We start from the raw sequence: 14,933 nt of genomic DNA on the forward strand, positions 1-14,933 counted from the left end.
TTTATGACTTAGCTTGACATTTATTACCTGTCTTTAAACACAGAATTTATGATACTGAAAACAAGTTTCTTTTCTGAGAAATCATGGGGAAGTGGAGAAAACATTAGAGTCAGCTTATGAATGTAAGCTGCTGACTTTTTCACACATCAGAGAAAGGAACACAGAGCTTGAATTGAGTCAAAGGGACTTTTTTTAATCTTCAAGAAAACCCAACTGTCACATTCTATCTGGACCAAAATAGGATTTGATCCAAAACCCAAATCCTAGTGGACTGCTTTTTATTTATTCTTACTGCTCCTCTGCATTAGTAAACATTTCCTGTGGTGCATTTGAAAGAATAACTGCCTGGGTAGAAGTGACTGTTAGTTTTCCAAGAGAAAATGAAGACTTTACAGAGGATTTTCTTCTTTTGCTATATAGCACCATGAACAAGAGCACTGAAACTGGCCTGCCTGCCTTAAAGTATCAAAATAAGCTGAGTAAATGGCAAAACAATGTCTTTTTTTTCTGTGTTACTAACAAGGCTCACTTCAGATTCAGCACCTTGCTTTAATCATGAAGACATCCATATTTTCAGTCGACTTTATTGATAAAATAAGTTTACTGTACAGTACACAATTCTAGCCATAAATTCTTTTCAAGCCATCTGCATTACAAAAATAACGGGTATGCAATGAAAAATAGTCACTCCACATGCTGTGAAGGTTCTTTAAAATCCTAGTGATCAGGTCAGGGGAATGACAGGGGAGACGTATCAAACGTTGAAGAATAGGAATAGATAAATTAAGTTACCATTTTTTTAATTTACAAAAATAAACACTAATCAAGCATTATTTCATAATAGAGCAACCTTAAAGAACTGCCACAGACTAACAACCCTTCTCTGCTACACAGCTCTGGAGATTGAAAAACAAACCAGGAAGTCAGCCATGGAACTGCATTCAGCATTAAACGGATATAAATGCCTCTGATACCAGTCTATGGCTGCAAAGACACTTCCAAAAAGAATAACTTAAGTGAACCCAAAATTTCTCATAAGTTTCCAACAACAAAACAGTGCATTTAAAAAAAAAACAGATGTTGCTTCTGGTAAGTCACCAGCTTTTAAAGCTATGTTAGAAATGCAAAATCTAAATTACAGAAGCACTGGCAAAGTTTTGCAGAGAATGATAGCAGACAAGTATAGCTTGTGCTTGAGCTCAAATGTTCCCCAAAAAATTCCCCCCAGATGTTTTGGAGTTTGGGAATGGTTAAAATTCTTTTTCCAGGCACACGAATGTCCTCAATATACTCCTAAGCCTGGAAACAAGCCAGGATGCTCTGGAAAGAGAAGTAGCAGTTTCTCCATTTCTAAAAAATGCTGTGAAAATTTGGAGAGCTCGATTGATGTGTCCAAGTGCATTTCCCAGCATGTGTGTTAGTTAATTGAGAATGAGCATTAGTGGCCTCTGCTAAACACTCCTTTCCTGTGACTTCACTTTTTTTCTCTGAAAAGCACTATGGGAAGGAGGGCAGCAACTGACAGCAACAGAACAAAAGTATTAAGCTCCCTATAAATCAGTTCACCGGGCCCTGAAAGTTCACCCTTACACCTGTGGTGCATCTACCTCGAGCCCAAGGAAGCTGTACTGAGTCAAAGGAAGTTGTACTTAAAACCAACGCACTTAGAAGTGCTCGATGCTGAATTCTTTTTGTGTGGTTCTAACTGAAAATCACATTGGATTAAGTAATAGTTGATTTCAGGGTAGGAGTTCCACTCGCTTTGCTAGGCGAGTTATCAAACAGCCAAAATACTCAAGCGTGGGTGGCATTTGTAGATGTGCAGTTTTCTGTGGCTGAAAGCTTTCACTCTGCTCGAGTATGCTTTCTGAGTAAGAAGTACGTTAACATGCTGGACAAAAAGCGATGACACACGTCAATACTAGGAATGTTCTTGCTGCCTTGACCACAAAGCAGTGGTCTGACAAACAAAAGCCAAATATGAATTATTTCAGCACCTCTTTACTACAAGCCTGTCTTGTGTAGGTGCTTCTATCATACCTGCATGGGACCAAGCTGAGCATTGATCTAGGAAAGCCAATTCCTTTTTGCTTCTGCGAGTATTTCAGGATTAAAAGCGAGTGGGCTATTTACCAGTATAACACACTGAAACTTCTCCTACTGCAAAGTAACACGTACCTGAAACCTACCTAAAAACCTTCCTGATAATTAAGAAAGAAAAATAGAGTATTGATTGCAGGCTGCCAACCTTGCCCTGGAGCTTCTCCCTCCTTCCCCCAACGACCTTTCTGCTGCTGCTGTTTGGGTGCGTTCAAATGGCTGTTTCCCAGGTAGGAAGTTTGGGCAGGCAATCGGAAAAGAAATAGATGGGACTAACGTGGCTTCTTACCTGGAGAGAGCTGAGCCTGGCTTTCTCTCGTGAAAGTAAAAGGTAAAGCAGAATTACGCTGCTTGTGTTCCAGAAAGCAAAAAAGTGGGAGCAACTCTTTTTGTGTTTTGAGAATACAATTAAGTATACATATTTTAAAGAATCCTGTTCAAGTAATAAAAAAAATTGAACAACTGCAAAAGCATTGCTTACATTTAAACAATTTGCCCTATATTTGAACAGGATACTCCGTGGCTAAATAACAGAAATCCTTACGTTTTATGCTGCCTGTGTACCCTTTCCATTAAACAGGTTTGTTGCAAAATCAGAACTCAAAAAACTTACTAAAAAGAAAAAATATCATGTGGATCATGCATAAAGCATATTCATAAGTTACTACTTTTTAGCCAAAGATCAGACTTTACATCTTACCTTTATTATAACAGGTGCACTGAGACTTTGTATGAGCAACAATTTATATAAATTACGTGAGATCTTGTCTTTTACCTGTAAAATGACTTCATATAAAAATAACTCCCCACTCAGTAACTGCATTAATCCATTTCCAACTGAAGTTAGGTCTATGGCAATTAATCTGTCACTAAGGTTTTTGTAGAATACCAATTTAATTTATTTTACACAGTATAAAAGCCACTAAACTGGAGTTTAAGATGCATTAGCTTGCTGGTGCCCTATTCAGTAACAAGTGCTTGACAAGTGACCCCTGATACTCTGTTTGTAAAGTGTGCAATTGAAGCTTGATGACTTCCATAGTCTTTAGCTTTTCCTCAGGCTCAAATCACTGCTTGTTACTAATCCCGACAGAGATGTGCTCTCTGATGCATCTTCTTTCTTAAGGTTCAGAAATGATTCTCTAGTTATTTGAAGAATTTCTCTCAAGCCTTTGTTTTCTTGCTATAACCAGAGAAAGAAAAAGACATTTAATAGAACTCTGGAAAGAAGTTAAGATAACTACATTAATAACCTCCCCACTACTCCAAACACGTATAAGGATTAAAATACTAACACGCATTCAGGCAGTGCTATGCTATCTTCTACAACTACAAATGTACAACAGGTTTCTGACTCTCTTGCTCTCCTGAATGGGCATTAGGCATCAAAAAAAAAAAACCCCTCAAAACACACCAATGGGTAAGAAAAGGGTAATTAAGTTCAAATGTTCCATTTCTGAAAAATCTCCTGTTCTTTCCACGTGCCCTGTCCCATAATGAACTTTGCTAGCACCTAAAGAGCATGAGTATTGATCCTCCCGTGATAAGCTGAGAATCCTCAAAGGGGCAAAATTATTATTAAAAAAAAAAGTATTTAAAAGCCGAAGGTGTGGGTATTATTTGCATCCTAGTGTCTTATTTGGATGAATTTGCACTATTTCCTAGCTTTTTGCTACACTCGCAGAGACTTCAAGAAAGAGAAGGCTTAAGCCAGCATGTAAATACAAATCACTGATTTCTGGTGCTGAAGTTTCTGCATATGCAAGACTTGACGGTCAGCGATAGCGGGGAAAGGGCACTTACAGCCCTCCGACACGGAAAGTGTAACAAAATGCCAGTGTGACTGACTGATGTGGTAACTCAACGAAAGCTGCGCTCACGTTTACTCCCTTGCTATTTGTGTCAGCGCTGTTTCGATTTCGTACTTACCTCGAGCTGGGTGATACGTTCCTGCTCTTTACAGCCATGCTTTTCATCAATTTCAATGGCTTTTCTCATCACTGCTGCCATTTCTGTGATTTGGTCCACATGCACTTGCAGCTCCTGAGACATAAAAATGAAAAAACAGCAGCTTTAGTAATAGATTTTCTGCACTATTCAAAATATAAATGCATTAAATGTGCATTTTAATTGCTGTGCCACAGAATAAAAATGTGAACACAGACCTAGATTTCATAAAACAAGCTCTCTTTAACTTTACAGCAGGAGCAGCCACTGTTGTCCTGTTCGTTTAAATAGACCTGCTTCGCCACACAGTGATCCCTTTTATTAGAATTTTATATTAAAAAAAATGCTTATATGAGTGTCTTCCATAGCTTCCACGTCTTCCAAAGGGCTACAAGTTAGCCACGTGCTTGCTCTGACAAGACCTTCCTGTGTCGCAGGAACTGATGTGTATCATTTTGGATCTGCAGAAATACCGAACTAACCTAGGAACAGCAGGGTATGCGACGTTCTTTCCACTTGTTCAAAACCTTATCCCAGCTGGCACCAGCCCACGGGTAGGCATTTGTCTCTTAAGAAGACCAGCTGAAGTGGCCAACGTCACCATGCCATGCATTGGGGAACTCAGATCTGTCCTTTGCTCTTTTTTAGATACTTCCGCTTGACTCCACTTCCAATTCCAGCCTATCTGGGATCTGGACTTCAGAGGTCCTTGTCCTTGCTGAATTGTAAGAAAAACTTTTGTGTCCTGACTGACCCCTTTGTCTGCTCATTAATGCTAGCTCCTCTTATAAATAACTACCCCATCTCACTGAAAGATTAGAGGAAGAAAAAAAAAGAGCAGTAGTTTGGTTTGCTCTTGTCCTGTTCTGCTACCAGGAGTGTGACGGTAGAAGCCATTACCACAGGCCTAACAGCCTTTGCAAGGAAGCCAGACTTTAGATAATCTTCACTGTTTGAAGAGAAGTGATCTCTTACCTGGACCTTCTTGGTTCAGGTGATGGTTTGTTTTCTCGCTGGCCACCCTCCCAGCAGAAAGTGCTTAAAAGGTCACTACTTCTTTTCCCCTGCTCATCTAGATGAAGAACTTATGCCTCTGGCATTCACTGCTGTTCAGTTAAGCCAAATATTTTAATGGTACTTCCAGAAGCTTTTCTTTTTCATTGTTTCTTCCTCAACTTGTCTTTTATTCCAACTTTACTATCAAGCCAGCCTATTCACATGCCCCTGTACTTGGCACTGGTGAGGCCACACCTCAAATGCTGGGTGCGGTTTTGGGCCCCTCACTACAAGAAAGACACTGAGGTGCTGGAGTGTGTCCAGAGAAGGGCAATGAAGCTGCTGAAGGGTCTGGAGAACAGGTCTTGTGAGGAGCAGCTGAGGGAGCTGGGGTTGTTTAGTCTGGAGAAGAGGAGGCTGAGGGGAGACCTTAACGCTCTCTACAACTACCTGAAAGGAGGTGGTAGTGAGGTGGGGGTCGGTCTCTTCTCCCAAGTAACAGGACAAGAGGCAATGGCCTCAAGTTGCACCAGGGGAGGTGTAGATGGGGCATTAGGAAGAATTTCTTTACTGAAAGAGCAGTCAAACATTGGAACAGGCTGCCCAGGGCAGTGGTGGAGTCACCATCCCTGGAGGTGTTCAAAAAATATGTAACTATGGCACTTTGGGACATGGTTTAGTGGGTGTGGTGGCATTAGGTCAGCAGTTGGGACTTGATGATCTCAGAGGTCTATTCTATGATTCTGTGATTCTATGATTTGGACAAAATTCATCAGAGTTACTAACTAATATTGGGAGAAGCAAAACAGAGGACTGGAACAAAGAACAGTATAAACTGAAGTTAAATCCCACCTTTAATTTACGAATTTGACTGGTGGTCCGTATATCTAGCAGATGATCAGCTTGCCTTTAAACTACCAGAAATTATTAAACTACCATAAAGAACTGCCTCACTTGGAGTCATAAACTTGATCTGACCAAAACAAATACACTTTACTAAAATAAACATCGGCCCTTTCCATCCTTTCTACTCTGCCACTCCAATTGCCAAAGCTACAGTCAAGCTGTTTACTCACTGAATGCTCACAGCAGTGGGAGGCTGGAGGTAGAACTTGCTGTAAATCTTTATTTTCTTCACTGGAAACTGAGAAGGTGATTACATGAAACATTTTTTCAACAAAAACCCCCACAAATTTAGCTTCAAAGGAGGCTGTGATCAGTGGTAAAATAATGAGCTGGCAAGGATGTACCCTTGAGAAGGACTGGGAAGCAGTTGGTGGGTTTTAGCTATATCGCTGTTCTCCCAACTTCCTACTTTGCCAGCTTGAGTGGCCTCTTGATCAATATGATTTGGGGCCTGTTCCAAGGTCACTAATGCTAGATCAGACACTGACACAAAACTGAAGTTTCTACTCTGGAAGGCAGCTGTGTGAAACTTAAATGCTGTAATAGCAAAGAATGCAACGAAAGCGTTTCTTTATGAAGACAGCCTCAAGCATCTCTGAACACTCTTTGTATCTCTGCTTTTTGTTCGCGTTGTCTTTTTTTCCCTAAAGGGGGGGGGGGGGAAAGCCACACATGTTTTTAGGCCTTGTTTTGGCTGAGCAAATTCAAACAGCCCGCTTAGATCAGGGTCATTACTATCAGCACACACTTTTCTCTTGCGTACACCACTGCTAAAAGAAATCACTTTTCTATTTAAAGCAGGTGCTTGTTGATCTGCAGAAATCAATGAGTTTTGTAATCATCTTTTGCAAACAGGCACTAAAGTTAATAGCTGGCACTTGAGAAAACAGCAATTACTGGTAACAGGGAGATTAACTCCTTAGGTATGATGAAATTTTTAGTTAACAAGAAAGAAGTATTTAAAAATGGCTTCAAGATTGTTCAGTCTTACTGAACGTGAAGGCAGCTCAGAATATTTCCTACAGAAATCCTAAGTGTCAAGTTAAAGGTGATAAATCCTCTTCATCAGACATTCTTGTGGGATCAGATTTAACCAAAACCTTGAAGCCTAAATCTCCTGTTTAAATAATTTTTTTTTTTTTTTTTTTTTAACTCCAAGCGTTTGATCCATAGAAGTGGTCATAAATGAAATGTCCAAGTCCGTTTCAGGATGGATATAATTTCACCCTCATGTCTTGATACTCCTGAGGTTGTAAGGTACGTTATACTATAAGCTAAGGTAACTTCTTTTGAAAAGGATACATACCTGTCATTTTTCAGGAGTTTACGTTAAAGATCTAGCTCTAATACAGTGATTGTTTTCATACCAATCTAAGCAGCCCCACTGAATCCAATGGCACTAATTACATACACATGATTTTGTAAGGAGATAGGAAAGCATCAAATTCTTAAGCTTTGTTTTCCCAGTATGCAGACCTTAACTCTGCTTTGCAGACTTAGTTTGTTGAGGTCAAAGATTATTAAACTCTTAGAACTAATGTTTGTCTAAACAGTTACACTGCTCTCTGATGATTACCTTTCATTTAAAATGTAATAAAATACTTTGTTAGAAAGCTCCTGTTTAGATCTGTGACCTAGAACAACGAATTTTCCTGAAAATACATTTTAAAAGGCCTAAATATTAATCAATTAAAAGGTCTAAATATATATTAATGCTATAAAAACATATATTAATCTTCCATGAAGCTGCTGAATACTCATATATACCTCACTCATAGTCGTTTAAAAAAAATGTTGTTTAATGGCACTTTGCTTTTCTAGTTTTCAAACACCAGCCACTTTCAGCACTCTTCAGGCATCTCAGGCTGCCCTGGCTTCTACTTAGCAAACCTGATCAGTACTGAAACAAGAACCAAGGGCTGAGCAGTAAAGAGAAGTGTACATTCAGTTATTCCGTAGTCAAAAGGGCTTTTAAATTTTTTTTTTTTAAATTTACGATTTTTAGGGAAAAAATATTTGAATGTTGAATTTAAAAAGCTTACTCCTCATACTCTCCACAGGAATGACAGGTTAACTAATTAGTTTTCGGAGTCACAAGCATAAGTTAAAGCCAGTCTAAATGTCTGAATATCACTGAGATCTGTGGGCACCTGGAAGTATAATGGGGCAGTCGCCTTAAAGACCGAAGCAAAACAAAAGTAAAGTAAGTAGAAACAGTAATGAAATGCTACTTGTTAAAAGCTTAAATAAATTAGAAGCTAGTAACGTTGACGTACTTGACTGCTCAAGTTTCCCGTTCGTGTTTCATGGACTGAATTATAGAAATTAGAACTCGTTAGTACAATGATACAAAAGCTGAGACAAAGTAAGCTTTGAACTGATCCAATACAAACTAACTTCAGTGTCAACTAAAAAAAAAACCCATGAAAGACAAAGAAACAATGAAGTTATTACCTTGGAATGTTGCTCTTTTAACTTCATTATTATACTTGGATCATCCTTTTTGCTTGCCATAAGCAACCTAAACATCTGTTCTCTGTACTTGCTCATTATGAGTTCCAAAGCAGACTGATGTTCTTCAAGGGATGTGCGTAGTTCTACCAACACGATTTTAAATTCAGTTAGTTTAACAGAGAAGAATTCAAACAAAATGCAAAAGTACTTCAGCTTAAGAAAAGCTAAATAAGCCCTTAATTGAGTGTCCCCTCTCCTTGCACCATAAAATCTATATAGACTCTGCAAATGTCTTCAATGGTGACTGCCCCGGCAAAGTTCTTGTTCAGCCAGAAACCATTTGTTAATATGACCTCATACTCGGTCCCTTGGCTGAAATAAGCCATTTTGAGTGTAGGTGAGGAGCTTTAGCCACTATAAGCAACACTGTACGAAAGCCAGAAAGAAGTTTACAGATCTGCAGCTGGTAAAATATGAGTTAAAAAATGCTTGTGTTCAAAACATACTAAGTCAAAGGACAAATAACCTCTGAGATAAGACAAGATTCATACAAATTGAGATCATGGAATCCTTTGCTGAATATATCTGTCAGAATACCTAAGGTATTCCAGGAGGGACAGTATATCCCTAGTGTAGAGAACTGCAAAACTTGTCCCACCTGCTCCTAAATCAGTTATTTTTAGCAGTGGGAAAACACATTTCCAAACAGATACCTATATTGCACTATGAAGTTCTATTTGTCTCCTCACATGTGCTGGACATTAGATAAGGACTGAAAAAGATATCTTCCACAACTTTCTCTTCTTGTTAGTCATAGTCCCAGGGGTGGGACGTTAGGACTCTGTTAGATTGCATTATGATCAGTTAAGCTGACAAATTGAGATCACAGAAAAAATTTCTTCTGCAACAATTTTTTGAGACTATAACAATGGTAAAAGTCTCACTGATTCCAGTGGTGCAGGCTGGACCTTGGAAAGGACAGAACGTTCACGGTTTACCTTTATTTTCCTGTTGCAATTCTCTAATCTGTCTGTTTTCTTGTTGGATACCCATCACTAACGTAGACCGAGGGCGATGTCTTGCTACTTCATTGAGCTCTTGAATTTCTTCTTGATACTAGTTATTAAAAAAAACAAACAAACAAAACAAAACACAACCACAACATATTTGAGTAACTGAAGGCAAACATTACTCAGCAAGTCACAAAGGACCAGTTCTCCTGTCAGTCAAAGTTTGTAACAAGCAAGATAATGCCTGGTTTTAAATAATAATAATCTCCAACAAACAAATAAAAACACTTCTGAAGGTGTAGCTAACATACTGCCCTTTAGAGACACACAAGTATCACCTGTGTTTTTAAACAAGTTTCATACCTCAGGTGTGTGCAATGGGCATTATTTAACCTTCAATTAATGCAGGTTAAATTCACCATCAAGTAATTTAAAACTGATACACGTATGGTAAAGAAAACCAATGGGTTATCAACCTCTAGATATTTATTACTGTGGCTTCCCAAAACCTTACACCACAAGGTTGTACGGGTACAAGTCACACGGACCTGAATGAACGGATCCTGACACTCAACAGACGGGTAAAGTCAATACTCTTGAAGTTATGAAGCCTCTGCGTGACTAATTTTACAGGGATGAGGCACCTGTAGGGTTTTATTTTACAGGCCCATTAACGTGTCCTGCGTCCTATTAAAATGACAGGATGAACTCCCATATGGAAAGCCAGTAGACACCTCATGTTTTTCCAGAAGTTCTCTAGTGAAAGACACAGTCAATCCAACAACATGCCTTGAATAGCTTCACATCAGAATGGAAATGATCACAAAAAAGCCTAAGAGGCTACTTTGAAACAAAAGGAGACAGTGAAAAGATAAAGTATTCTGAAGAGAAGAAAGCATGACAGGGCCTCTGCATGATTAAACGTGCATGTTGAAATTAATAAAACAAGTAGCACTTCAGAGGAGAGCAAAACACAAGACACCACACAACAGTTTGTAAAAAACCAATCCCCTTTCTACCAGTGTTCTTCGAATACACGCTAGTTTTCAATACTGAAGCTAGAGTAAGAAAGCAAACCTCATAGGATCAAATTAAATATATAAACAACCTACTAATTTTAGATCCCAGTCACACCTATAATGAAAACACTCCGTATGGTATTAAAGGATTAACCAAATAATGTACTGATTCTGCACTGTACAGTGGCACATAAAAATGATTTTAAATTATGTGTTTCCAAGTTGTTCTTTTAATGGAGTAAACAAAGTTGGAAAACAAACCTGTTTCATGGCTTCAACCCGCTTGTTAAGAGCTGTAGTCTGTTCAATAAGAGCTTCTGCCGCGTTGTCATGTTCCCTTAGCCGTTCCACCAGTGCTTTCGCGTCTGCTAAGGCTTTTTCAATTGTGCAACTCATTTCTAAAGATTAGAAATGTATTATTTTCACAACACCGCCCGTTTGCTATATAGAGAACAGCTATCTATGTGATATATATATATATAAAATATTATTTTTTTTTTTTAGTCTAAAGCAGTTGAATACAACCTTTCCCCCAGAAACACCCAGACATTTTGTTGTCTTTTAGGAGTAGGAAAAATGTATACATCTGAAGAATACTCTAGTCTGCCTTTCCTTTTCCTCCTTTTTAATTGATGTTGAGACGATGTATCAGAGCAAGGAAATTAAAGTAAACTTTATGTGCTGGAGAGAGTATTAATATATTAAATGCAAAAGGAGGGCTACTGAACATACGGAAACTGAGCAGTGCATGTCCTTCTGTAAGTAGCAGCTAAAAAAAAAAATACGTTACCTATTTCATTTTTCAATGCTACCTTTTTTTTTTTTTTTTAAATGTGCCCTCCTACCAGTCAGATATACTTCAAGATATGTGAGGAGTATAAATCCAGCACTAAAGAGAATGCCAAAGGACTACAGTGGGTTGGAAGATTTTGATGAATTAAATCAGCAGAGAAGGAACAGCTCAAACTGACAGAGTAGAGAAAATTACTCAGGGAAAACTCAAGAAACTAAAGGCTTGTGGTTTTCGTTCATGTCTATAAATGAACACAAATGTCGCTGCGTGGAGTGAAACTGTAAAATTTTCAACAGGATACAGAAAGACAGCAACTTAGCTACAAAAAAGAACCGACTGCATAGTTAAAATGCCAGCCTTCTCGTTGCAGCCCTTGTTAGCGGAAATCACCTATTGCCAGAACTGCTCATCTTGCAAATTGCCTGCACATACTAGTGTTTCCAAACACCGGCCTTTACACCGAGTTTGTTCATACTCACGCTTGAGAGATCAAGTTTCAAGACTGAGATTTTCAGCCTAAGGTTTTATTTTCTTTTAAGAAAACTTGCACCACTTCTCCTGAAAAGGAAATCTACTTGAACTCCTTCAGCAATCAGACAGCAACGATAGAGGGTTATTAGAGTTACGGACCTTATTAAGATAAGGCTTAGTATTTGTTTCAGGAAAACTTTCTAAGGTACTGAAAGAATCAACTAAATCCATTTCTTAGCCAGGCTGTTTCCTAAAGGAGAGACTTTTTTTAAGCATAAAAGGTCAGTGAGCCTTTCCTGAGCTACAGGAAATAAAAATTTCTCTGAGTTGATTTTCTAGCTTTCTTAAGCATCTTTACAAATCATAGGCCAGGATCTTTAAGCCAAGCTTAAAGAAATCCTCACATTTTCCTCAACGCACCTTTTCCCACTGTCCCAGGTAGGCAGCAGAAGTAATGATATTTCAAACACCAGAAATTCCACCAGATGTACCAACATAGCAGGAATATCCCGCCCTCACGCATTAAGGCGGGGGAAAACTAAGCAAGACGGCAGCAGAGTTTGGAATGTTCTCTCTGAAGAGCTCTCGTGTACCCAAGACGTCCTGGAAGTTCCAACCCCTCAAAAGCATTTTAATTTGGTAATTTCATTAGCTGCTCCCTCTGCTCTGAGGAGTACATGTAACACAACAGCATTTCGTTTGCCTTTTCCGTGTAGAAGGGTCTTTCAGAGACCCTACCATCACAGAAAGGTTGAGACTTGTTTACCGATAACTGGGCTTCAGGAAGAGTTTTAACCTGTGTTTTCTGTGATTCACCTGCTATCGAAAGCATCAGCATTTTGGCACGTACAAGTTTCCTACAGACATTCATAATGTTAATTCCTTCCTGTTTATCAACTAGAGTTTTCATTTTAATTTCCATATGATGTATATATGTATTTGGGGTACCGAGGCAAGTTCTTCAGCAGACTGGTGTGTTATCACAGGCAGTTAATTTATTCACTCTGCTTTAGCAGTTTGAACTCTTTTTACATTATGTAGAAAGGAATCCTACTGCATTGTTTTTAAGGATGTGTTTTTCTTGCTCCTCACTTCTCCTTCCAATTCTGGTCTCAGGTTCTTACCAGACTACAAAAAATATCACAGACTAAAGATGACCTTCCACACTAGCTGGCTAAACTGTTCCAGAAATTGATTTAATGATTACCATATCTAAGAAGAATTTCAAGAGCAGTCTTTAACTCAATTCATGGGTCATGAATTCTCCAGCCAGTATAAAGAAAGACTCTCAGGCTGCTCTGTGAGCTTGCAATGCATTTGGCATTCAGACCACAGCGCAGTTAGCACCTCTGGTAATTTGTGTGCGTCCACATAAACTCCCAATCACTGTACCTATTCACCCTCCCATGCACTTTCTCATTTTGACTCAACCACACAAGATAAAAAGCAACTCGCTTGTAGCAAAGCCACCGGCGAAGACACGTGTGGCCCTTGTGCGGAACACAGCCGTGCAAACTTCAGCAGGCCAGAGGCCACCTCCTGCTTTTGGCAGGATTTGTACCTCAAAAAGGAGGATCATTATTTGTATCATGGTAATTCGTAGCAGCTCCAAACCTTGACTGCGATTCCTTTGTGCAAGACGCTGGTCCTAATCCTTGGAATTTAAAATTCCCTCTAGTTGCTCATCTGGCTGCCTGTGAAAAGCAAAACTTTTGTCTTTTCCTAGACTAGATCTAAATCTGAGAGTTAACCTGGACATTTAGTGGGAACCTCCCCCCAGTTAATCAAATAGAATTGATTTAAACAAATTTTTATTGTTTTTATTTTTTTTTTTTATGAGCACGAGGACTTTGGTAGTTAAACTTAATGACTCCTGAACTCTGCCCTACAAGAGATGCTCAGCTGCAAATATATTTGTTAGTCTGCAATCTTACCAGCAGGGTCAACAGGTAGCAAGAGCAACAACTCAAACAACATAGCAATACTGCTGCTACATATTAATTTCCTGTCACTTCCTGTTATTTAATGATTGCTTTCATTATCAAATTTGGCTGCCCTTAAAAAAGCACCAACACACACACACGCACAAAAAAAAAAAAAAAAAAAATTTTTGCACAACCTGGCCTTCCTCTAGTTTTCGGTCTCTATTGTATATCCTTACTGAAAACTACCTTTTCCCATAGCTTAACGCTGGGGTTTTTTTCCTCTCCACGGCTACCGGTTTCGCAACGCGGAACCCCGCTGCAGTCCCCGAGCGGTATCGCCTGGGTGCAGCCGTCCCTCCGCGCTCCCCGTCCCCCAGGAGAGTCCCACCGGCCGAGCCGGCGCCGCCGCCGCTCCCAGCAGCAGCCGCTCAGAGCCAACAACGAGCCTCCCGCCGCCCGCAGGCCCGGCCCTCAGCGCCGCCGCAGCCCGCTCACACGCGGCGCGGACCTGCGGCTTCCCCGCCGCTCGCCGGCCGCGGCGGGGAAGGGAGCGGGAGCGGGGGTGCGGCGGGGGGGGGGAGGTGCGGCGGGGGGGGAGCTCGCTCTCGGGCAATGCCGCCTCCTAGCCCCCGCGCCGCCGCCGCGGGAACGGACGCTGAGGCACGCCAGTCGGGGGCTGTCGCGACACCGGCACCCGTCGTGACACGGGAGGGCCGATGAAGGCTGCCTCGCCCAAGCCGAGCGGCAGCGTTCGCCCGGGCCCACCACTGGGGGGGGTGCGGGGGGGAACTCTCCTCCTCCCTCGCACCCCTCGTGACGTTACGGCCAAGGGGCTCCCCGCGCACCCCAACGCGACTCCGTTGGGTTCCCAACCACCCGGCGACAGCGGCACCCGCATCCCCTCGCAGCCCCCCGTCCCCCCCGCGCCAGCCGGGCTGCACGCAAACGCCCCTTCCCCGCCTGGCGCCACTCACTCATGACCGGCGGCTCCGGCAGCGCCCGGCGCCGGGGGTGCAGCCCCGACCGGCCCGCCCCGCTGTCAAATGGCGGCGGGCCGCTGGGGGAAGCGGAGGAGGGGCGGGGGAGGCGCGTCCCCGCCAGTGGGCGGGGTGACGTGAGGCGAGGGCGGCGTGAGGCGAGGGCGGCCGCGCTACGTGCCGGCGGCACCGGGCGAGCGCCCGCCGCTCTCGCGAGAGGACACCTTGCCACCGCCCCCCGCCCCGCCGCTCCTCCCAGCTCTCGCGAGAGGCGCCTCTCCGGCTCGGTCCTTTCTGCTCGACACCCTATTGGCCACCTCCGCTATACAGGGTCG

The 14,933-nt window shown here is 41.6% G+C and overlaps 1 protein-coding gene across 2 annotated transcripts; it reads right to left on the minus strand.

Annotated features, from left to right (window-relative positions):
• Positions 1 to 568: 568 nt before the first annotated feature.
• FGFR1OP2 (FGFR1 oncogene partner 2) lies at positions 569 to 14,637 on the minus strand. 2 transcript variants are annotated; one of them, XM_086479039.1, is made up of 6 exons: positions 14,596 to 14,637; positions 10,694 to 10,830; positions 9,402 to 9,519; positions 8,404 to 8,546; positions 4,030 to 4,143; positions 569 to 3,283 (listed from the first exon to the last, which is right to left on the minus strand). In XM_086479039.1, the coding sequence occupies exons 1-6, from the start codon at positions 14,597 to 14,599 to the stop codon at positions 3,146 to 3,148; spliced, it is 654 nt and encodes a 217-aa protein (XP_086335165.1). In that variant the 5' UTR covers positions 14,600 to 14,637; the 3' UTR covers positions 569 to 3,145. The 2 variants fall into 2 exon arrangements, with proteins under 2 accessions (XP_086335165.1, XP_086335157.1); XM_086479031.1 differs by lacking the exon at positions 14,596 to 14,637 and adding an exon at positions 13,868 to 13,898.
• Between the last annotated feature and the right edge of the window lie 296 nt (positions 14,638 to 14,933).

This window comes from Leptosomus discolor, chromosome 1 (genome assembly GCF_034619465.1).
Source record: "Leptosomus discolor isolate bLepDis1 chromosome 1, bLepDis1.hap2, whole genome shotgun sequence".
Taxonomy (NCBI): domain Eukaryota; kingdom Metazoa; phylum Chordata; class Aves; order Leptosomiformes; family Leptosomidae; genus Leptosomus; species Leptosomus discolor.